This window comes from Marmota monax, unplaced genomic scaffold (genome assembly GCF_021218885.2).
Source record: "Marmota monax isolate L192 unplaced genomic scaffold, Marmota_monax_Labrador192_F-V1.1 WCK01_AAM20220418_F8-fsc00024, whole genome shotgun sequence".
Taxonomy (NCBI): Eukaryota; Metazoa; Chordata; class Mammalia; order Rodentia; family Sciuridae; genus Marmota; species Marmota monax.
In genome coordinates, this window is record NW_026695224.1 from 25,201,395 (window position 1) to 25,224,434 (window position 23,040).

Here is a 23,040-nt window from a genome sequence, read left to right on the forward strand (position 1 = left end):
TCTTTTTTTGTAAAAAATATTTATTTTTTAGGTGTAGACGGACACAACACAATGCCTTTATTTTTTTACGTGGTGCTGAGGATCGAACCTGGGTCCCGCTCTTGCTAAGTGAGCGCTCTACCGCTGAGTCACAATCCCAGCCCTGAAGCTTACTTCTTAAATATACAATCTGCATCTGTTTCACCAATTAACCTGGAAAAATTAATGATGTCCCCATAGCCTATGGTATCTCCTCATGAGAACTCCCACACCGGGAGTTCTTCTGGGGAGCTATGAAGATGACTTGTCAAGGCAATCCAAGTGTATGGCTATACTACCAAAGAAGAGGCACAGAAGATCTCTAGGGCTGCTTCTGCTACTGCCCGATATCCTGGATAGTCATTTAGCAGCTAACAGATCAATTAAGAGGTACATACTTCTTTTTTATGTTGGGGCAAAGTTTCAACACATCTTCCTTGCAAGCCATTTTGAACTTGTAAGAGAACCGAAAATCCTTCATCTGTACCTGAAAGATGATGAGAAAGAAAATCAGAAGCTTTGTGATTTTGCTGAAATCTATAGTATTGAGAGAGATTGAGAGACTGAGAGAGAGACTGAGATAGAAAGATCATCCATAAAACTTTTATTATTTTGTTCTAATCTGTTTTATTTTAAACTATTCATATTAATCTCATACTGTGCCTAATTTATACACTTTGTGGTCAATAGTGGTGGGTGACATTTTGATCATACAGTTTTCAGAAGCCTGCTCACAGGACCCTGCATAACTGTCCTATCTTGAGAACTTTGGGATTTGCTCTGCCACTTCCTTCAGGTTTCTATTCTAGTACCCCCTGGTGAAACCCCTTTTCTCCTTCACCCTTTATCCCCTGCCTCAGTTTTTCATCTTGAAACTACCTGAGACTGTACAGTCATTTGTACACTTGTTTTTGTGTCTCTGTCTTACTCGAATCTAGAGTCCACAGGGTAGGGGTACTCATTAACCTGATGGAATGCAGGCAGGTGGTCTACATGCCTGAGAAGAGGTCAATGTGCTCAGGTTACTAGTTTCATTTTCCCTGAAGGAAGCACTTGCTATACCAAAACACTTCTTAGTCACCTGTGTAACCACAAAGTATGGTCTAACTTTTTATTCAACTATCAGATCTGGGTTGCATGATTTAGAAGAAAAAAAGGCTTCTGTACTGAACAGATAACAGAAAACAAGACTCCAGGGACACTAACCATTAAAGGAGAAGCCAACCCATCTCACAGGAGTTCTGTGACTGGCGCAAGAAATGCCTGCTTACTTATCTCTATTCTCCCTAGACTAAACGCTCCCTAAGGAAAAGGGACCATGTCTTATTTATCACTGATGTCAAGGAGCCTAACAAAGTGTCTAACCACATTAGAGAAAAACTAAATTTATTGAGAACAGTTAAAATAGGACATATACTTGGCAAAAAATGATTTTTTAGGAACAGCAGAGTTGTTCTGATGTTCCAAAAGAAGAAGAGGTTCAGTAGTCAACCAAGCAGCTAAGATAGGAAATTGACAGGCCAGTGTCACTGACCAGCTGAAAGTGGGTAACTCCAATGGCACATTTCTCGTTCATATCCTTCTGGTGTTTGTTCTGAATCAGACACTCCATCAGGTCCCCAGAGTCTATCTGGTTATCTGCCACATCCTGGGGAAAACAGCACATACTTACACTTCATTTGCAACGGTTAAGTGAATAAAAACTATAGCTTATTCTGGGAAAAGTGAAATAGGATTGATTCTAGAAGCTTTCACAAAAAAGATAAATCAAAAATTATTCAGGGCCGGGGCTGTGGCTCAGAGGTAGAGCACTTGTCCCGCATTGTGAGGCCCTGGGTTCGATCCTCAGCATCACATATATAAAAAATAAAGGTATTGTGTCCACCTACTACTAAAAAAATATTTTTAAAAAAATTACTCAAAGTAAGGCCGGGTGCGGTGGTGAACACCTGAAATCCCAGTGGCTCAGGAGGCTGAGGCAGGAGGATCGCGAGTTCAAACCCAGCTTCAGCAAAAGTGAGGCGCTAAGCAACTAAGACCCTGTCTCTAAATAAAATACAAAATAGGGCTGGGAATGTGGCTCAGTGGTTGAGTGCCCTGGAGTTCAATCCCCAGTTACCCCACCCCCCAAATTATTCAAAGTAAGTCTGAGAAATTACAAAAGATAAACATTTAGTGGGACAAAATTTACACAGCAAGTTGTACATGAGGCAAGAATATATACTATGAGGGCTTTTACTCAGTGCCCTTACATGATGCCAGCAGCTGGCTTTTGAGATAATATCTAATAATCTCCTGGATATCATGTCCTAAAAGTTCCTAGGTATATTTCATTACCACAATTCAGGTAGTTCAACAAATGAGTAAGTAATAAAGTAACAGAATTCATTCAACATTGAAGTACAAAGGAGACAGCTGATATGAGAAGTCAGTCATTATTGCAACTGCTAACAATTCAACCATGCTACTAAGGGGCGTCCCTTTTACATCTTTTCTTATAGAAGGCATCTCTACTACCAATGTTACCCATATATCATGTCGCCTACAAAGGCTAATCAAACAAGGTTTGCCAGGGTGGGCCTTCTCTCTTGAACTATTGTTTACATTTCCAACTGTTTTCTTGGTGGTACTGGGGATACCAGAGAGGTTCTCTACCAGGAGCTACAAGCCTCACCCTTTTTAAAAATTTGAGACCTAGGCTCACAAAGATGCTGTGGCTGGAACTTGCAATTTTCTGCCTCAGCCCCCCAAGTAGCTGGGATTACAGGTATGCACCACCATGCCTGGCATACGTTTCCAGCTTTCACTTGTCAAAGATGGCTGTCACCTGGGAAGAATGTATGCTGAAGACAGAGATAAGTTCAACACCCTCAGGACCAGAGTCCCAATGAATTTGGTTCTATTTCTAATTCTTGTTCCTCCAGACATCACTTACATGGCAAAAGTTCTGAATTATGGGTTCGCAGGCTCGCATCAGCAAAGCTTCTATTTGAATATCCTGTAGAAGATTAAAGAGATTAATCTTTCTGCATTAGAAAAAGCCAGAGGTAGAAGAGTAGCAGCTTCTCCTTCTAAATCAGGAGCATCAATGGGCAAATAATCTAGTATGTGCATTTAGAAACTATTCTAGTATTTAAGTTACCCAGTCGCAGAAATACATGAATTGCTTCTCCATTATATTCTAAAAGGCAAATTTTCTAGAGGCAGATTCCCCTTATACCTGAACAAAAGAGGATACAAAAGAGGATAAGAAAGGTGGGATGATGATACTAGAGTGTTTCCAAAACACCACACAGTTCAAAATGAAAACAGTGTAACTGGATTTTGTTTATATGCTCATAATCCAGATCACTGAGTTTAGACCAGTTGATGAGCCACTGCTCTGGTGAACACCTGCTAAAATGCCTTTAAACAGAGCAACAGAGTGTAGCACTAGTGACTGAAGTAACATCTTCCATCAAGAGTGACAAACTGAGAATGTCCTCATCAGCCCACAGGGACAATGAGAATGGGAATGGAGATGACCCAAGATGAGAGAGAGCAATGTGCTTTTGAAAACTAGAAAGCAAAGAAGGATTGATCGAGAAATGTAATTTTATTTAATGCCAGTTTTGACAATTCAGATCGTACTAAAAAGGCTTATGATGAAAAAAGAACAATTCCCTATTTCTGCCCCCATAAGAGAAGTTTAGCATTTTTGGCTGTCTCCCCACCACAGTAATAATCTCTGTAGTTCTGGATAACATGCCTGTGCCTATGAAGATTTAAAATCTTGTTTGATATTTTAGTGGGTTTCAGGATGGATTAGGGCTAAACATGTGTTCAAATGTCAAGTGTAACTGGCAGCCCCAGGCTTTTACTTTATTACATATGAAAATTACAAATGACCTAATTAAAAGAGCTAAGAAGGATAAGAGATGAGGAACACTTAGATTACTCTTGAATGAGATTCAGAGATCAGAGGGGTAGCAGCTAGCTTTTCTTAAGGGTCCAGTCACTGTGATAACTCTATGAAGAAAACCAAACGCCAAATGCATCCAGGGTTTTTCTAGAGAAATGAGGGAAGGGGTCAGGAAACAACTCAATAAACTTTTTTACGAAGCAAATGGGGAGGATCTGATTAGGTTTCTTTTGATTGACAGAGGACCTATATTCTCAAGAGTACAGAAACAGAACTGAGCAAAAAGGTCAGGCTACTGGCAGGCCCATCTCCTCCAGGGAGCTGCATATGGCTTACCTCTGACTCTAACTCGGTGAGGTTGCCCACTATGTCTCTGCACTCCACAGCCAAGTCATCCAGATGGTCCTGGAGGCACTCAAGCTCCTGTGCATAAAAAGGCAAGCCCTTGGTATTCATCAGTCACATAAGTAAACAACGGAAGTTGAGAATACCAGTTTCTACTTCTTTTGAACTGGTCCTCCTTTTCCTCTTAAAACTATTACTATCTCACTGAATAGAACACAAAAGTTTAATTTGATTCACCAAACTAAGATTGTTGAAAAGATAATTACTTTCTGTAGCAGGGTACTTAAGAGGGCCAAGGGAGTACAGAAATGCAAATATTAGAGGAGGCCAAATCTACAAGTCCAACAAAATCCATACTTAGGGTCCTCAAAGTCTAAACATCTTATCAGGCTTTTATTCCATTCTGTCAACACTCTGCCACTCCAGTTTTGTTTTTTTTTTTTGGTGTGTGTGTGTGGTGTGGTGCTGGGGATTGAACCCAGGGCCTTATGTTTGCAAGGCAAGCACTCTACCAACTGAGCTTTATCTTCAGCCCAGCCATTCCCCTTTTAATCTGTGGGGTTTTGTTTGTTTGTTTGGTACTGGGAATTGAACCCAGGGGCACTTAATCCCTGAGCCACATCTCCAGCCCATATTTTATTTTGAGACAGGGTCTCACTATTGAGAAGTAGCCGTATTGCTTTGGGACCTCGATAAGTTGCTGAGGCTGGCCTTGAACTTGTGATCATTCTGCCTCAGCCTCCTGAGCTGCTGGGGTTAGAGGTGTGTGCCATTGTGCCTGGCTTAATCTGTGGGTTTTTTTTTTAATGGGCCTTTACTTTGTTCATTTACTTACATGCGGTGCTGAGAATTGAACCCAGTTCCTCACACATGCCAGGCAAGAACTCTACCACTGAGCCACAACCCCAGCTCCTTAATCTGTGTTTTGATTATTTTTTACCTTCCATATTAAATCTGCAATTTGATAATGATCACAGGACAATAAATTCATAGTGAAAGGCATGAATTATGTTAAGACTCTGCATGGGCAAAGTAGATGGGGACAGAGGACTTGGAATACAGGATAGAGCTTAAAGTTCCTACAAGTCAGATCTAGGATTCACATTAAAAGGATCCTCTAAGGTAAACTTAAAAAGAAGGGAGCACGCTAGAGTTTAGATATTTAAAAGCTATTTTGTCCATGCTTTTGAAACCGAGCTGAAGCTTCCCTGTGGCCTTAGTATATTATTTTTCCTCTTAGAGGAGCAGAGGTTTAAGTGCAACATCAGCTCACTTTCCCAAAGCAATATGGCTACTTCTCAGAAGAGTGCTGTAAAGGGATCAGGTTAATGTATTGACCATTTTGCAGGAATCTCTCTGTTTTAGATTTAGAATAGGAAGAGAGGTGAAGGGTTGAAGGAATCATACAATAATCAGAATGGAAGGGGGGAAAACCTAAAGGAAAATGCAAAAACCTTTTGGGAGTAAAATAAATAAATGGCTAAGGAAAAAAACCTCATCTATGGAGTCCTTTCTTAGGTTTAGCTGCTCAGTGAATATGTGCAGCTTCCTAAATGTTTACTTTACAGAGGAATATGAAGGAAACTGTTCCCCAGGATCCCATATCAACATGTCCTTTGTTCCACTGGATGGATGCAGCAGAAAGCTAAATTATAGGCATTTTCTAACAGTAAACCCTGAGAACTACAGCACATTCAGGCAGCAGACTCTGAAAATAGACCTAGTAGGCAGCCACGTTGCTTCTTTAAAATGTCCAATTCCTATACATGTGGCTTTTTAATACTTTAATTCCAGAAAGGGCTTTATAGTTGTACAAATTCAGCCTGACTTCACTCCTTATTCTAATATTAATGTGGCTTTAAACAAGTAGCTATTTCTCACTGCTGATTATCCTGCTTTATGACAGAAAAAACGCTTCCTTTCCAGGTAACCTCCAGTCATGTACCATTTTTTCCCTTTCCCTCACAAACCAGGCACATGATCCTAAGGAACTATTCCCAGCCTGTGTAACTCTTGGCTTCTAAAAGTCTGTATCTCTAGAAGTATGATCATACATTCAGCATAATAAAATACCCTAATAAAAATGAATTAAATTCGGGGCTGGGGTTGTTGCTCAGTGGTCGAGCGCTCGCCTAGCATGTGAGAGGCCCTGGGTTCCTTGTACTTTCTACAGGGAGCTTATAACACAAGGGAATGAGTTCCTCACTCAGATTAAACATGAATTTTAGGAAAGGGGTCAACACATTTTACTTATCTGAGCCTCTGTTTGGTCAACTAGGTGGAAAAAAACAATTCCATTTCCAGATATCTTGTGCTGTTCTGGGGCATGCACACTATTCATGCATACCAATATTTGTATATGAATAATACTTTGCTTATTTCAGAAGGATTTAATGTGGTTTATAAAGGTGAGAACAGGAATAAAAAGGCAAGATAAAATGAAATTAAAAATGAGTAAAAAAAGAAAAGGAAAATATGTTAAGGAAAGTGGAATGGAACCAGCAATAAACAAGCCTGATACATGAAATCCTATATGCTAGTTAGAGCTGAACCTTTGGCTCTAAGCCTTGTAAGAACCAACACAAAGAGGGAAAATAATCAATTACAAAATATAGTAACCATAATATAGAAAAAAAGTAGCTACTTGGGAAAAAGACAATTATTCTTGATATAAAGACCAAAGAACATTTTCCTGAGGATTTCTTCTACAGAGAACACGAACGGTATAATAAATCAAGGCTGTAAAGCAAACACCAAGATGGATCTCACTGTAAGTCATATAAAACATTGCCATTAACAGTAAAAAACAAACAGGAAGCCCAGCTGCCTACCTGCCCGGTCTCTGTTTTCTCACTACACCATTTCCCCAGATCTATGAGGCATTTATCCTGGAGGGCAGGATCCAGCTTAACATCCATGGCACGTTGGTGTAGAATCCTTTGGACTTCAGCTCGGCACTCCCGGGAGAGCTATGTGACAAACAATTAACAATTTACTTTAAAAGTACCAAAACAGGGGCTGGTGATGTGGCTCAAGCGGTGGCGCACTCGCCTGGCATGCATGCGGCCTGGGTTCGATCCTCAGCACCACATACAAACAAAGATGTTGTGTCCGCCGAAAACTAACTAACTAAATAAATATTAAAAAAAAAAAAAAAAGTACCAAAACATATACATGAAGACACCAGACAGAGCAAAACTGTTCTCAGGAAACTAAAAAATATCTCTGTAGTTTATCTTCCAAACTTTATACCTCAAATCTCTTCCAGAATAAGAATTACATGTTCTAGGAGCCTTCTAAAAGTCCATATCTCTAGAAGTATGATCATACATTTAGCATAATAAAATATCCTGATAAAAATGAATTAAATTAGGGGCTGGGGTTGTTGCTCAGTGGTAGAGCACTCGCCTAGTATGTGAGAGGCCCTTGGTTCAATCCTCAGCACCACATATAAATAAAATAATGGTACTGTGTCCAATTACAACTAAAAAATAAATATTAAAAAATATTTAAAAAAATGAATTCATACAGATTAGGTTAGTTACTTTCTGGTTAGCAAAGTTAACTTGCCATTCTATGGGTAGGAGAGAATATCAGATCTGATTCAGGAAGAATGACACTTGATTTAGGAGAACCAAGTTCCATCTGAGCTTAGTTCATTCTCAGTTCCTCAGAATGAGGCAGGCAACTGCAGGAGCCAGTTAGACCAGGCCAGATTCTTCTAGATGAATTATGTGGCATGAGTAGAGGTGAAGCAGGTGGAAACTGATAGTTTTGGAAGGGCCATAAAAAGCTGTTATTGACAGGTACAAATGTCTCTTCCTAAAGAAGGCAGCACACCTAAGGCAAGAAATACAGATTTAATTTCTTAGTGTTTGGAGTCATGTGATGTTCTGAAACTAGACATAGCTGGTGGTACACAATATTGTTAATGTATTTTTCAAATGCCACTGGATTTTTCTCTTTAAACTGGTTAATTTTATATTGTGAATTTCACCTCAATACAAAAAAGCTAGCACATCAGATTCCATCCCTTTCTTCATTTGTAAGAGCTGGAACCTCCTACTAGAGTGACTAGCTAGATGACAGGATTTGGGAGCCCCTGTAGTTAATGAGAGGCTCATTACACGAAGTAAAATGTAAAACAAGTCCCATGTTTTCTTATATAACTGTAAAAAACTGGGTTAGACTAATAGCAATTGAAGTACATTTTTCTACTTCAGTCCTCCTCTTTTGAATCTTAGACAGTCAGATAGATCTGGGCACTGAGCTCAGAAGGGGTACTTGTAAACAAGCTCATGAAGTAATGCCACGCTTTCCTTACAAATGCAGAACTGACATGCATGCAAGTAGGGGTTTCCCAGAAGGTGTGAAAAAAATCATTCTGGAGAGCAACCAGGATGTCAGTGAGGCACTAGCAGGCAGTCAATGCTGCCTGAGAGCCAAGGATACAGAAAAACCACACCCAAAAGCAGCAATGGGGTAAATACCAAGAGACTGGGGTGTGGAAGTTTCTGTTCCAACTGGTGCATTGTCAGAGAAGCCTCATTAGTACAGGCATTTGTGTTCAGCTGTCAGGGGCAAAAGCCTAAAGAACCATTTGTATCCTGGCTAAAAGCTTCTAATGGATCTTTAAAGCTAAATAAAGTTAGGACCAGAATTTTAATTGTCCATTTGTGATTCAGATTTTAGTAATTTAAAGAAAAAACCTGGATATGTTCACCCACTCACTTTGTTAAAAACATAATCAGATGAAAAGAAGTGGGTGAGCAACTGCAGGGATGCTCGCTAAATGAAGAACTTTCTAGAAGAACAGCAACATCCTCCCCACAAATAAACAAGTGACAGGGCTGGGGTCGTGGCTCAGAAGTAGAGCGCTCGCCTAGCATGCATGAGGCACTGGGTTCAATCCGCAGCACCACATAAAGTAAAATAAAGATATTGTGTCCACCTATAAGTAAAAATAAAATATTAAAAAAAACTAAACAAACAAAAACAAAACCAAAAACAAACAAACAAACAACAAATGACAGGAAGAAACCAAAGTTGAATGCATACCCTCCTTCCCTGCTCCTCAGTGCGGTAAGCGTGTCTGTATAAACAAGAGAACACAGCTCCGGGAGGCATAAGTTCACTGGTCTCATTCCAACCATGGGTATGGCAAAGACGAGACGCATCTCCCTGGCACTTGCGGTAGAGGACAGGATCCAGCCTAGAAGACAAAGAGTAACAATTTTCCTTCAGACAGGCTATGGGTTTTCAGCAGGTGCTTGCTGATGTACTCACTGATAATCACCTCCAGAATAGCAGAGACAGTAGGTAAGCAGAAGTATGTTCCTGAATGCTGCTCTTAGTGGACACATGGTGGTCAATCTGTAGAAGTTTGTTAACTTCATTCTGAAGTCCACTTTCTACCTCAAAGATGTTATCTTGGTTATGGAAGTTACCTAACGTTACAGTAAGACTCAGCATTCACATGTCTGGGTCACAAAGGAAAGCCAGGGTTATAGCCACCAAGAAATCCACAACTTGTCACTAAATACATCTTCCTCTCTGATAGACCAGATCCAGAAAGGTGAGGAAACTGTCTCCTACTCAACTTTCTCTCTAGTAATACTGTTCCTCTTTCTTTTCCCATACAAGGTAAAACAGTCATCTTTTAGTTTACTTAAATATGTTTATAAAATTATAAAACATGACATTTAACTTTGAATCTTGGGACAGTGGGTTAGATGATGAGCCTGCTTCTTTAAATCAGATCAAGGGATAGTTGATTCTTTCCACATTATATTGTTAACTGTGAGGAAGGGCTACTTAATGGGAAGAGAGAAGCTAATATTTAAGAAGACACTTTTAAGACTATGAAGTAATTTTTTGATCATGGGGGAAAGAATAAAGAGGAGAAACCACAGTTTTGATCAAGGGGGCATACTCAGTACTCTTGGTTATTTCAGTTCTGAGGGCCTGAGGAAGCACAGGGCAGTTACCACCCAGCTTTCTGCAGTCCTTTCCTGAGTTAATTTGAAGGGATAGAAATAAAAACATATTGAATTTTCAAGTAATTTCTACTAAAACACTGAAGGCAAAATGTAGTCACCAGAAAAGGCTAATGACCACAATACAGTAGCTTAAATAACTGAATCAGGAAGTACCTAAACTTACAAAGTAGTGTGACCCAGTACAGGTGGCTATGGAAGTGGGAAAGAAAACAAAACATGGAAGGAGGATGGAAATGCAGCCAATAAACCACAATGATTCTGACTATAACAGAGATCCTTCTCCTATGTCAGCCCCCCCACCTTTTTTTTCTAACAGGATGAGAAGGGAATTAAAGAATCAAGTTGTCATCTCTCAAGATAGAATAAATTCAATAACTTTAAATAGTAAAGAAATAAAAACAAATTCCCATACCCAGTGCAAATCAATAGACACAAATGCATTATTATCTTCCTAATGTCATATCTGAAGATGTTTTTGCTGACCCCACAGATGCCAGAGTTCTTTCTAGATAAATGTTTGTGGTATCAGAACCATTCTGACCCTGATTTCCAAAGTAGTGGTGCACAGGGATGCTTGGTACAGACTGTACAAGGCCCTAGTTTCAAAGCCCAGCACTAAATCCCCTACACACACACACACACACTCTGACAACACATAAGAACAGGTTAAATCAGTGCCTTACATTGTTCAAAATACTCACTTCCAATCCCGAGAGATAAAATACTGCAGCTCTAAGAGTCGGTGTTCACAATCTTCCACCATTTTCTCTGTGTATAAATGCTCCATCAGGCATGAAAGGATCCTAACCATAAAGAAGGTAAAATTGTAACAAGAGAAGAGCTCTGACTACAGTTTTCGAACTCTCACTTCAATATAATATTTCCTTGGTCAGTAGAAAATGCCCTTCAGCTATTTTCCTATAGCAATTGGATGTATTTTTCTTAGAATCACACAAATCAACTCAGCCTGATAGCAATTACATCTTTTATCAACCTCAGAGCCATTCAGCACTTAGAACCTGGTGTACATAAGATCTGTGCTACTTTATTTTTAACTATTTATTATGAAAAATTTCCAATACACAAAAGTAGAGAATGATATACTGGTCGCTTTAACCTCCTCGCAGAGTGACCAAGTTCGTTTTAACTCTATTTCCCCTGCTGATATTTTAAAGAAAATCTGAGATACCAAATCATTTCATTCATTCAATTCAGCAGGTTTCTCTAAAATATCAAAATACCATAGTGACCTTACCAAAAAATAAAAAAATCTTTAATATCATGTAATATCCTGATCATTTTCAGATTTTCCCAATTACCTCATATATATATATATATTTAACCTTTATTTTGTTTATTTATTTTTATGTGGTGCTGAGGATCGAACTCAGGGCCTCACGCGTGCTTTACTGCTGAGCCACAATCCCAGCCCCATATCTCATATCTTTTTACACGTTTGTTCGTATTAGGACCCAGCAAAGGCCCACATGTTGCATTCAACTGAAAAACTTCTTAAATCTCTGAATCCATAGCAGTTCCCTTTCTTTCTCCTTCTCTCTGGCGCCCTTTTTGGTTGATGCAGTAATCTTTATATTGCTAAATATTCTTATTAAGCATAAGGAATTTCACATAGCAGATTCAAGATAAACCTGGATTCTCTTCACTTTATTGCTAGGTACTATCAGCTCCAAGCTATAAAGATTTTTGCAGAATGGAAAACCTGTTCTTACTTGCAACCTGGTTTTGAGAACAGTTTTCACATCATATAGAAGAAAACTAATGCAAGAGAATAAAATGCTTTCCCATAACATTTATCCAGCTTTCCTAGATCTTAGATGCAACTCTAGTGTTCATTCTGCCATGACTACATGCTCCTACTACCACATTTGTTTTGTTTCAATTACAATGAACTGCTTTCTAATAATTATCAAGTAGCCAATGTGTGCAATGAGTCAATATATAAATAGGATGAAAAATACAGAGTACCAGTGTATGTATCACTTTATTTTGAATATTTTTTTCTCTCATTTTCATCAGCATTATAGTTGCTCAGTGACCTAACAGGCCCATGCATTCTCAGTCATTGTCAACAAGCATCATCACGGTACTGTTTCTAAGTGTCTCTTCTACATGGAGGAGGCAGATCAGAAGTCTGAATTCCAAGTTTTAGCAAAAGTCTGTACGTGTTCCTACTCAACAAAATTTTAGTCAAGATGTTAAATCACACAAAGGTCATTTGAGAAAAAGTTCCCTGTGCTGCCAAGTAAAATGCAATATGGATGAACACACAAATAAGATAACCTACATTGGGTCTCCAGATCGTATGTGTTTGCAGGCTGTTTGTATTACAGATTCACAAGCTTCATTCAAAGCTCGATCAATGCGGTAATCTGCACCAGGGTCTGTCTCCTGAATCAGTGTTTGCAGCTGGATTTAAAAAAAAAGAAAATCAAGAAGGAAGAAAGAAAGTCATCTAGGCACCAGAGAATAGCAGTGTCATCCCATCATACAATGAGTTCTCAGTCTAGTACATCACAACATACTTTAACAAAGTACTACACTTGTCACTGGCCAAGCTCAAGAACTTCTGCCAAATACTTTTCAGCTGTTTTTTCCACCTTGATCCAAGTTTTTCTGTTCAACCCATTGTGAAAATGGCTTTATCTACCTCTTCCAAACCATCTGCATAAGAACACATCTTTATAATGTGACCTGAAGGCTACTTCTCCCTCCTTATCTGCTCACTTGCTATCAGATTACTAAACCTCTTGGGCCAAGCCAGAGTTGAGCAGAGGAGAGTAATGAGAAGACATATCTAGTTACAGACCTAATTTAGTCCTAAAATGAATTTAGAATTTGCTGCCATCTTATTGGTATTAAAACTAGTGTACTTCTGGGTATGGTGCTACACACCTATAATCCCAGTTACTGGAGTTGTTGAGGCAGGAGGACTGTAGCTGAGTGGTATAACACTTGCGTAGCATGGCTCAAGGCCTCGATATGGGAGACTGAACCCAGGTATGCTTCATGAGACAGAGTTTCATGAAGTTGCTTAAGGCCTTGCTATGTTGCTGAGGCTAGCCTTGAATTTGCAATCCTCCTGCCTCATCATCCTGAGCCATTGGAATTACAGGGTGTGCCACCTCACCTGGATGAATATGATATTCTTTATCTACTTTTGCTTGGTTCATCCTTTGCCATGGAATAAAGTCAATGCAGGAGAAGGCAGTTGAGGCACAGAGGAAAAAACTCCAAAACAAGGACCAGAAGACATGAATTCTATCAATGGCTTTTGCTCTGCTCAATATTAGCTTTGAGAATATGTTCAAGTTGATTAATCTCTAAGTTTTGGTTTCCTTTAACTGCAGAATATAAGAAATTATACTATCTGGGAAAAGAATGGGTACAGTACAAAGCATTTTATAGACATAAAAGATCATTTTTACTACAGATGGGTGACATATAGTGTTTGAGGAGGTGATCTTAAATAAGAGAAAAAAAATTTGAAAACTACAATTCTTATTGGTTTAAGTTATCTTTTTCCAAGAAAAAGAAGTAGAGGCCTTTTTGTGTCATTGACTTACCCTCTCTAGGACCTTTCTCTGATCTGTTATCCTCTGACCTGCAATCCCATAGGATTGATATCATCTGATAAATCCCTATTTATCAGAGATTGCAGATCAAAGGAAATGAAGAAAAAACCCTATTCTATTATGTTAAAAGAAGTCAATAATCAAGAGAGAAACATGAAAGATTTCCTGAATTCTGTAATGGAAGTTATTTATATCAATTCTTTTTTTTTTTTTTTCAGAGTAGAAATTAGAAGTTTATTAAAGGACAGCAGAAAAGACTTCTCCCGGAGGAAGAAGGGGACCCAAGAGGTGGAATCCGTGGAATGGATGTTGTCTCCCCTTTTTTATAGTTCTTTCAGTGATGGAATGTAGGTGGGAAGGCCTGAGGGGTGGGACACAGGTGGGCCAAAGAAGTAATCTGGTCAGGAAGGACTTCTGAGTCAGCACCTTTTTGCTGGGGGCTGTTCATTAACATTTCTTTGAGGTGGACTTTGGTTCTTGAAGACAATTTGGAGAACATAAAAAAGACCATGATTAGTTGATGACAGCAAATCTATTCCAACCCCTGACATGCTTACGAAAACCTGGAAAAAGCTTTGGAGAAATGAATAGTCTATGATCTGGAAGAGGCTCGCCTAAACTCATATAGCCAGGTCTGAAGGGAAGTTAATAGTTCATGACTGGGTGTGGTGGCACTCCCCTATAATCCCAGTGGCTTGGGAGGCTGAGGCATGAGAATCCACAGTTCAAAGCCAGCCTCAGCAACAGTGAAGCACTAAGCAACTCAGTGAGCCCTACACGTATGTGGCTCAATGGTCAAGTGCCCCTGAGTTCAATCCTCAGTACCCCCCCCCAAAAAAAGATAACAATTGTCCTTATGCTTTACAGTTTACTACTTGCTGAGCTATCACTAAATCAGTCCAAGCAGAGAGGGGTGAAAAATAATGGTTAACCACAGACAGGTATTGATGTCTACTGTACCAAGGAAGAAAAGTCTGAAAATAAATTGTTTCAAAATATTACTCTGTTTGATTGAGGATGGATAATGCAGGAGAAGACTACGAAATTTTCTTTCTTTGAAGAAATGCCTTCAGTTTTTGTGAGGAAAAAATTAAAAATAAAGTATTTCTTTTCTACTTGCCAAGTCTTCATGTGGGCAAAACCCCAGTGCTCGCTATTTGAGGCTACCCTCTAGGTTTGGAAAGCACTTTCTTCTGAGCACAAAGGCTGCCGTGGGCGGTACTTATTTATCTTTCAAGTTGAGTCACTAGTTTTTTCAACAGGCTAAATTCCAAAAAGCCCTGGGGGTGAACTAGATGCCTGAAAATAAAGTTAAACCAGTCTATTTTCTTTTTTTCTGTACACTTCACTACAGGTCTAGGCTGAGTAAAAAGACAGGCTTACTTCTGACCTCCATCCACAACTTCTATTCTGAGTTAAGGATGAAGGGCAAATAAAGGCTGTCTACCAATACATTTTTTTAATACTTTTATTTTATTTATTTTTATGTGGTGCTAAGGATCGAACCCAGGGCCTTGCACGTGTAGGGGCGAGCGCTCTGCCGCTGAGCCACCATCCCAGCCCCCAATTCATTCTTGATTTGGGGCCCAGGCACATTTATTGGCACAGAGGTTTCCTAGGGCAATCACCAGCAAGAACTGCTCCTAAGGAACTACATAGTGACAAACTAAAACCACAGCAGATTCTAGAAGCTATTCTTCTAGCTGGGCCTGGGATTTTTTTATTCATTCATTGATTCATTCACTGGTACTGGTACTGAGGATTAAACCTAGGGGTGCTTAGCCACTGAGCCACATCCCCAACCCCCTCCCCTTTTAAATATATATTTTTTTAGTTGTAGCTGGTCATAATATCTTTATTTTTGTTTGTTTATTTTTATGTGGTACTGAGGATCGAACCCAGGGCCTCACACATGAGAGGCAAGTGCTCTACCACTGAGCTACAACCCCAGTCCCTCCCTAGCCCTTTTTTTTTTTTTTTTTTTGAGTTGCTTAGGGCCTCACTAAGTTGCTGAGGCTGGCCTTGAACCTGCAATCCTCTTGCCTCAGCCTCCAAAGTCGCTGGTATTACAGATGTGTGCCACCATGCCTGGCTGGGACTGGTATTCTAGAAGAGGCTACATTTGTCTATTTTTCCTACCATGGGATGTTCACATACAACTATGCACACTTCTGTCTGACGAAATTTTATTCCATGTCTAAATCTATGTTTCAGATTGTAAAATTTTGCTTCCAACTATAAAATTCTGAATTTCATGATTAGCAGGAAAATAAAATTCAAGTAATAGTTTTTAATAAAAATTTCAGTTATAAAAATAAAAGGCTAATTGTAGTTTTCTAAAGTTTCATTTAGGATAAAGCCTCAACTTTCTACTTTAGGATATCTAAAATATCCTTGCGCTTTCAAAAGGAAAGTTCATTGTAGAGAGTACTACTATTTTATTTGGTATTTTAAACTATTCAAAGACTAGTATCCAGTAAAAAAACCCAAAAAACCTAAACAAATACAACAGTAATGAGACAGATACAATATACTGAAATGTTTTAACTATATCAAGTATCTCATTTGTAGTAACTCAACTTTTTATTAAGTTGGATTAAACAAAAGTGTATGAATTCTTCCAACTAGCTTTATAGAATCGACTGTAAAATTTGGGGGTGGCAAAAGGAGAACCTTCCACTCACAGTGCCCTAGTCAAATAAGAAAAGGTGGTGTGGGCTGGGGCTGTAGCTCAGTGGCAGAGCGGCTTGCCTGGCATTTGTGAGGCCTGAGTTTGACGGTTACCAACATACACAGATAATATAAAGGCATTCTGTCCATCTACAACTACAAAAACAACAACAACAACAAAAACCCCACACAACTTAAAGAGAAAATGGTGCAATTTTGAAAATAACATGCTTTCTTGATACTTCAGGCCATGCTGCATACCAGTAATAAAAAGACACTCTTAGAAGTTTCAGCTCATGTCAATTCACTTTCACATTCAGCTCAATAAAATGTACGGAGAGGTTAAAGCCCTTGATTGATTCATCAGAACCTGGTTCAGTAAATCTAGTAGAGCATGTGATGACCCTTTCTTTAGAAACTATAGTAAACAATGCATTTTCTTTATAGTATATAGTATATTGCTCTTTTTGTTGATTATGAGCTCTAACTTTTGTTCTGCAAGGAAATTCCATTTTCCTATTAATAAATGCTCAAAGAAACCAGATTCTGTCTGGTCCTTAGTACCTAATGTTCTACTGTGATAACAGAAATGATAGAGAAAAAGCAAGCTGGGACAGTGTCAGGGAGAGGCCAATTAGCTAATAAAATGTGACAGTCAAGGTGGCAGTAGAAAAAATTTCCTTACCGCCTGCTGGCAGTTCATTCCAAGGTTCCCCTTCTCCCCCCGAACAACTTTCATTAGACAGTGCAGGGTTCGCCCTTTCCGATGTAATCCAGAACAGTGGTGCTCAATCTCCCCTCGACAGCTCAGGATGATCTCAGGGCTCAAAGAGAAGTCTTCCATCAGCATGCGTCGGTAATCTAACATCTCCCCTTGGCACTCACTGCTGACTTGTCGCCCTAAGTTAGGATCAGAAATCACCACATATTAATTATATGATTCTGGGGCTGGGGTTGTAGCTCAGGGGTAGAGCGCTTGCCTCGCATGTGTGAGGCACTGGGTTTGATCCTCGGCACCACATAAAAATAAATAAAATAAAAGCTTTTATTAAAAAAAATTAGGGGCTGGGGTTGTAGCTCAGTGGAAGAGTGCTTGCCTAGAATGTGCAAGGCCCTGGGTTCAATCCTCAGCACCACATAAAAAAATAAGTAAAATAAAATACAGGTATTGTGTCCAACTACAACTAAAATAAATAAATAAATTGTGTTTCTGGGCTAGGGTTGTGGCTCAGTGATAGAGCGCTTGTCTCGCATGAGGCACTGGGTTCAATCCTAAGCACCATATAAATAAATAAAGTATTGTGCCCATCTACAAGTTAAAAAAAAAAACCTTAAAAAAAATTGTTTCTAGGCGGTATAGCGATACCAGACTTCAAACTATACTACAGAGCAATAGTAACAAAAACAGCATGGTACTGGTACCAAAACAGGCGGGTGGACCAATGGTACAGAATAGAGGACACAGAAACCAATCCACAAAACTACAACTATCTTATATTTGATAAAGGGGCTAAAAGCATGCAATGGAGGAAGGATAGCATCTTCAACAAATGGTGCTGGGAAAACTGGAAATCCATATGCAACAAAATGAAACTGAATCCCTTTCTCTCGCCATGCACAAAAGTGAATTCAAAATGGATCAAGGAGCTTGATATCAAATTAGAGACGCGCCGTCTGATAGAAGAAAAAGTTGGCTACGATCTACAGTCGGTGGGGTCGGGCTCCAAATTCCTCAATAGGACACCCATAGCACAAAAGTTAATAACTAGAATCAACAAATGGGACTTACTCAAACTAAAAAGTTTTTTCTCAGCAAAAGAAACAATAAGAGAGGTAAATAGGGAGCCTACATCCTGGGAACAAATCTTTACTCCTCACACTTCAGATAGAGCCCTAATATCCAGAGTATACAAAGAACTCAAAAAATAAGAGAACAAACAACCCAATCAACGAATGGGCCAAGGACCTGAACAGACACTTCTCAGAGGAGGACATACAGTCAATCAACAAGTACATGAAAAAATGCTCAACATCTCTAGCTGTCAGAGAAATGCAAATCAAAACCACCCTAAGATACCATCTCACTCCAGTTAGATTGGCAGCCATTAGGAAGTCAAACAACAACAAGTGCTGGCGAGGATGTGGGGAAAAGGGTACACTTGTACATTGCTGGTGGGACTGCAGATTGGTGCAGCCAATTTGGAAAGCAGTATGGAGATTTCTTGGAAAGCTGGGAATGGAGCCACCATTTGACCCAGCTATTCCCCTTCTTGGTCTATTCCCTAAAGACCTAAAAAGAGCATGCTACAGGGACACTGCTACATCGATGTTCATAGCAGCACAGTTCACAATAGCAAGACTGTGGAACCAACCTAGATGCCCTTCAATAGACGAATGGATAAAAAAAATGTGGCATTTATACACAATGGAGTATTACTCTGCATTAAAAAACGATAAAATCATAGAATTTACAGGGAAATGGATGGCATTAGAGCAGATTATGCTAAGTGAAGCTAGCCAAGCCCTAAAAAACAAATGCCAAATGTCTTCTTTGATATACGGAGAGTAACTAAGATCAGAGTAGGGACGAAGAGCAGGAGAAGAAGATTAACATTAACAGGGATGAGAGGTGGGAGGGAAAGGGAGAGAGAAGGGAAATTGCATGGTAATGGAAGGAGACCCTCAGGGTTATACAGTGGAGGGGGTAGAGAGAGAGGAGGGGAGGGGAGGGGAGAGGCGGGGAGGGGGGAGGGTGGAGGATGGGAAAGGCAGCGGAGCACAACAGACACTAGTATGGCAATATGTAAATCAATGGATGTGTAACTGATGTGATTCTGCAATCTGTGTATGGGGTGAAGGTGGGAGTTCATAACTCACTTGAATCAAAGTGTGGAATATGATATGTCAAGAAATTTGTAATGTTTTGAACAACCCACAATAAAAAATTAAAAAAAAAAAAAAATTGTTTCTGTCTAGAACAGGCCAGTCATACAATATCCAGACTGAAAAGTTTAGGACTCAGAAAAAGCTTTAGCAGCATAAAGCGCGTGGAGACTCCAGAAACTCAGGTTTATTCTGCCAGTGTTCTTTATCACACACATGTATTTCCTAAACTAATAATGCAAATGCTCTGCCAAAGGAAATATGTAGGTTGTTTTTTTTCTTGGTGTTGGGGACTGAACTCGGGACCATATACATATTAGCACATGCTCAACTACTGACAGAGATTATCAAAGAGTTTTATCAATATGAGAACCATTAGGGGTATAAATGAAAGCTAAAAAACAATCCTCATTGGCCTACACAGTTAAAGCTTGTACAAAAGACTATACTGTAAATATTTACTCTAGCCATCACCACCCTTGCTTTATTGTGCTGTAAATTCCAACTGGGATAATATATGAGAGATTTAAAACAAAACAAAACAAAACAAAAAAAACATAAAAATTGCCACCCAGACAGTTAGTTTAGTGATATAGCCATAATTTGAAGTCAAGTATGTGTGACCCAGAGCTCACACACGAAATATTCATGTTACCCTAATCCTCCTAAAAATGCTACACATATGTGTTTAAAAAATTAAGAATACTGGCGGGGCGCAGCGGTACATGCCTGTAACCCCAGCAACCTGGGAGTCCGATCAAGGGTTCAAAGCCAACCTCAGCAAAAGCAAGGCCCTAAGCAACTCAGTGAGACCCTGTCTCTAAATAAAAATTTAAAATAGGGCTAGGGATGTGGCTCAGTGGTCGAGTATCCCTGAGTTCAATCCCCGGTACCAAAAAAAAAAAAAAAAGAAGAAGAATACTAGAAAACAAGAAGCTTTAGAATACAAATCTAAAAATGAACAAGGAATAAAAAGATAATAATTTTAATTATTAAAAAGAGATAAAAAGAAATGAATTCTTACCTCTGTGTACAGCTGACTCTAGGCACATCAGAAGGTAGGAGAGCCTGGCTTCCCGGGATCGAGGAAGGTTTTCCACATTGCACCGATATTTCTTCAAGTCGCTCTTACAGGATTTGGCCAATGAATAACTGACTTTATAATCCTGGGCAATCAGCTTTTGTCGGGTTGTCAGTGCTTCTCGACACTGAAGAAAGAACACAGCAAGAGAGCTGTAAGACCACTCACGTATTCAGCTGTTCACAAGAATTTCTGAGCAAGCATGGAGACTCACAGGCAAGCACTATAATATCTGCAGTCTAAATGCTGGTCTTTACATTTGGTTAAAATTTAGCACAGGTAAGTGAAACCAGTGTGACATAAGGCAGGAGTAAATGGGTGGGCATTCATTCCAAGACAAAACAGTAATAAGAATGTTTAATGAGATACTACTAAAAAATTAAAAAGCTGTTTACCTGTGAGGCACATTTATATAATATTTCACATTATTTTTTTTTATATTATTTAAATATTGTAACTAACCTAGAGTGATTTAGAGCATACAGAGAATGTGCCCAGTTATATGCAAACATTATGCCTGTTTACATAAAGGACTTGAGCATCCTTAGATTTTGGTATCTTCGGGGGTCCTGGAACTAACCCTCCTGTGGAAACTGTGAGGCAACTATATAAAGGGTTTGTGAAAGCTTTTAAGAAATTAATAGCTGGATGTGGTGGGACATGCCTATAATCCCAGCAGCTTGAGAGGCTGAGGCAGGAGGACTACAAGCTTGAGGCCAGCCTTAACAACTAAGAGAGGTCCTCATCTACCTAGAGAGACTCTGTTTCAAAATTAAAATTAAAAAAGGGTTGCAGGGGCTGGGGCTCAGAGGCAAAGCGCTCGCCTGGCATGCATGAGGCCTTGGGTTCGATCCTCAGCACCACATAAAATAAAGTTATTGTGTCTACCTATAATTAAAAAATAAATATAAAAAAGGGGAGGGGGTTGTAGATGTGCCTCAGTGTTAAGCACCCCTGGGTTTGATCTCTGGTACAAAAAAAAAAAAAAAAGAAAAAGAAATTAATAAAGTTGTTCCAAATTAATACCTTTTCACTCATGGATTCTTCAAATTTATGGTTAAAGAGGCACTTATACACTCTGCCTTCACCAGCTTGTGTCTGTAAGATAAAACACACACGTTGTTGTTATTATTACTATTAGCTAAGTAACTACTAAGGAACAGTGCATCATCTACGATCTCATATAAAACTTTCTAGAAAATACAGTTAGAGAACAAAGAGAAGTGTCAAATAAATTTCCTTTCTTACAACTTTTTTTTTTTTTTTTTAAATATTTATTTATTTTTTTAGTTCTCGGTGGACACAACATCTTTGTTTGTATGTGGTGCTGAGGATCGAACCCGGGCAGCACGCATGACAGGCGAGCGCGCTACCGCTTGAGCCACATCCCCAGCCCTTTCTTACAACTTTTAGCATCAATAAAACAATCAGGGCTACGGATATAGCTCAGTTGGTAGAGTGCCTGCCTCCCATGCATAAGGTCCTGGGTTTAATCCCTAGTACCAACAAAAACTCTTCAGTGGCTCTGAAAGTTAATGTGTTAATTCAAAACAGCAGGCAGAGAGGAAGGATATACAAGTCACTCTCAGTCTTTTGATGTGAGAATGTAGACTATAAAGTGTCAGAAAGTTGTCTATAGGATATAGGGGCACAGCTCAGTGACATAGAGCACTTGCCCTCCATACTCAAGGCCTCCAGTTCAATCCCAAGCACGGGGTGGGGGTGGGGGGTTTGTCTAAGTTGTCTAAAGGGTCATCAGGTGGTAATCAAGAATTTGCAAGAATTTGGCTTTTAAAGTAGGTACTAGCCCAAACCATGTAAATATGCATGTGTCAGTTTTAACCATATAATAAATATGAACAGAATTCTGCAGTAAAATAAAATTTCTATAGATAAAATAGAAGAATTGAAATTGATAAGTGAGACAAAGTAGAAAAAATAATGTGTGGAGACTATTAGAAGCCAACTGTTAACAAGATGATAAATCATCTAGGCTGAGCATCCAACAGTGTTTTCTGTTATCCTAGAACTGACTCCATCTCTCATTTCTATGGCTTTTCTGCATGTGAGGGTTTGTTGTGGTTTATTTTATTTTGGAATACAGTATTAAAGATATTTAAAAAGAAAAGGAAGAAAGAAGAACAGCTTCTAGGCTGACTCACATTTTCACAAAAACGCTCCCGATCATCTCTGCAAGCAAAATACAAATGCCGGTCTAAATGAAAGTCATCCGAGGACAGCTCAGCCACCCGGAGAATGGCTTTCTTACAGAGTTCAGAGACTTGAATCTTGGGTTCCTTTTCTTCTGCTTCCTTCACCAGGCCTTTCTCCAAGCATGATACCACCTCACCTTGAGAATGTGCATCCTAAAATAGAAAGGATACTAATATATATATAATACTAATAAACATCATTTAGTTAAAAGAAAAAAATGTAACAAAACCCCCAACATGGTTAAATTATTGATATTCTGAGAAATCAAGTGGGAATCTACCACATTATCCAAGTTTAAAAAAAAAAAAGCCCTTAATAATCTTCAGCTAGAATATA

The 23,040-nt window shown here is 39.2% G+C and overlaps 1 protein-coding gene across 1 annotated transcript in view; it reads right to left on the reverse strand.

Annotated features, from left to right (window-relative positions):
• The window catches only part of Glg1 (golgi glycoprotein 1), a 120,937-nt gene that overhangs the window by 19,760 nt on the left and 78,137 nt on the right, over window positions 1-23,040 (reverse strand). Inside the window, exons 5-16 of the mRNA XM_046435081.1 lie at window positions 22,653-22,856; window positions 21,517-21,588; window positions 20,434-20,617; window positions 17,212-17,426; window positions 12,569-12,690; window positions 10,965-11,066; window positions 9,323-9,476; window positions 7,096-7,233; window positions 4,256-4,342; window positions 2,954-3,016; window positions 1,553-1,666; window positions 417-505 (exon numbers count right to left, since the gene is read on the reverse strand). Coding sequence (XP_046291037.1) covers window positions 417-505; window positions 1,553-1,666; window positions 2,954-3,016; window positions 4,256-4,342; window positions 7,096-7,233; window positions 9,323-9,476; window positions 10,965-11,066; window positions 12,569-12,690; window positions 17,212-17,426; window positions 20,434-20,617; window positions 21,517-21,588; window positions 22,653-22,856 — 1,544 coding nt within the window. The remainder of the gene's footprint in view (window positions 1-416; window positions 506-1,552; window positions 1,667-2,953; window positions 3,017-4,255; window positions 4,343-7,095; window positions 7,234-9,322; window positions 9,477-10,964; window positions 11,067-12,568; window positions 12,691-17,211; window positions 17,427-20,433; window positions 20,618-21,516; window positions 21,589-22,652; window positions 22,857-23,040) is intronic.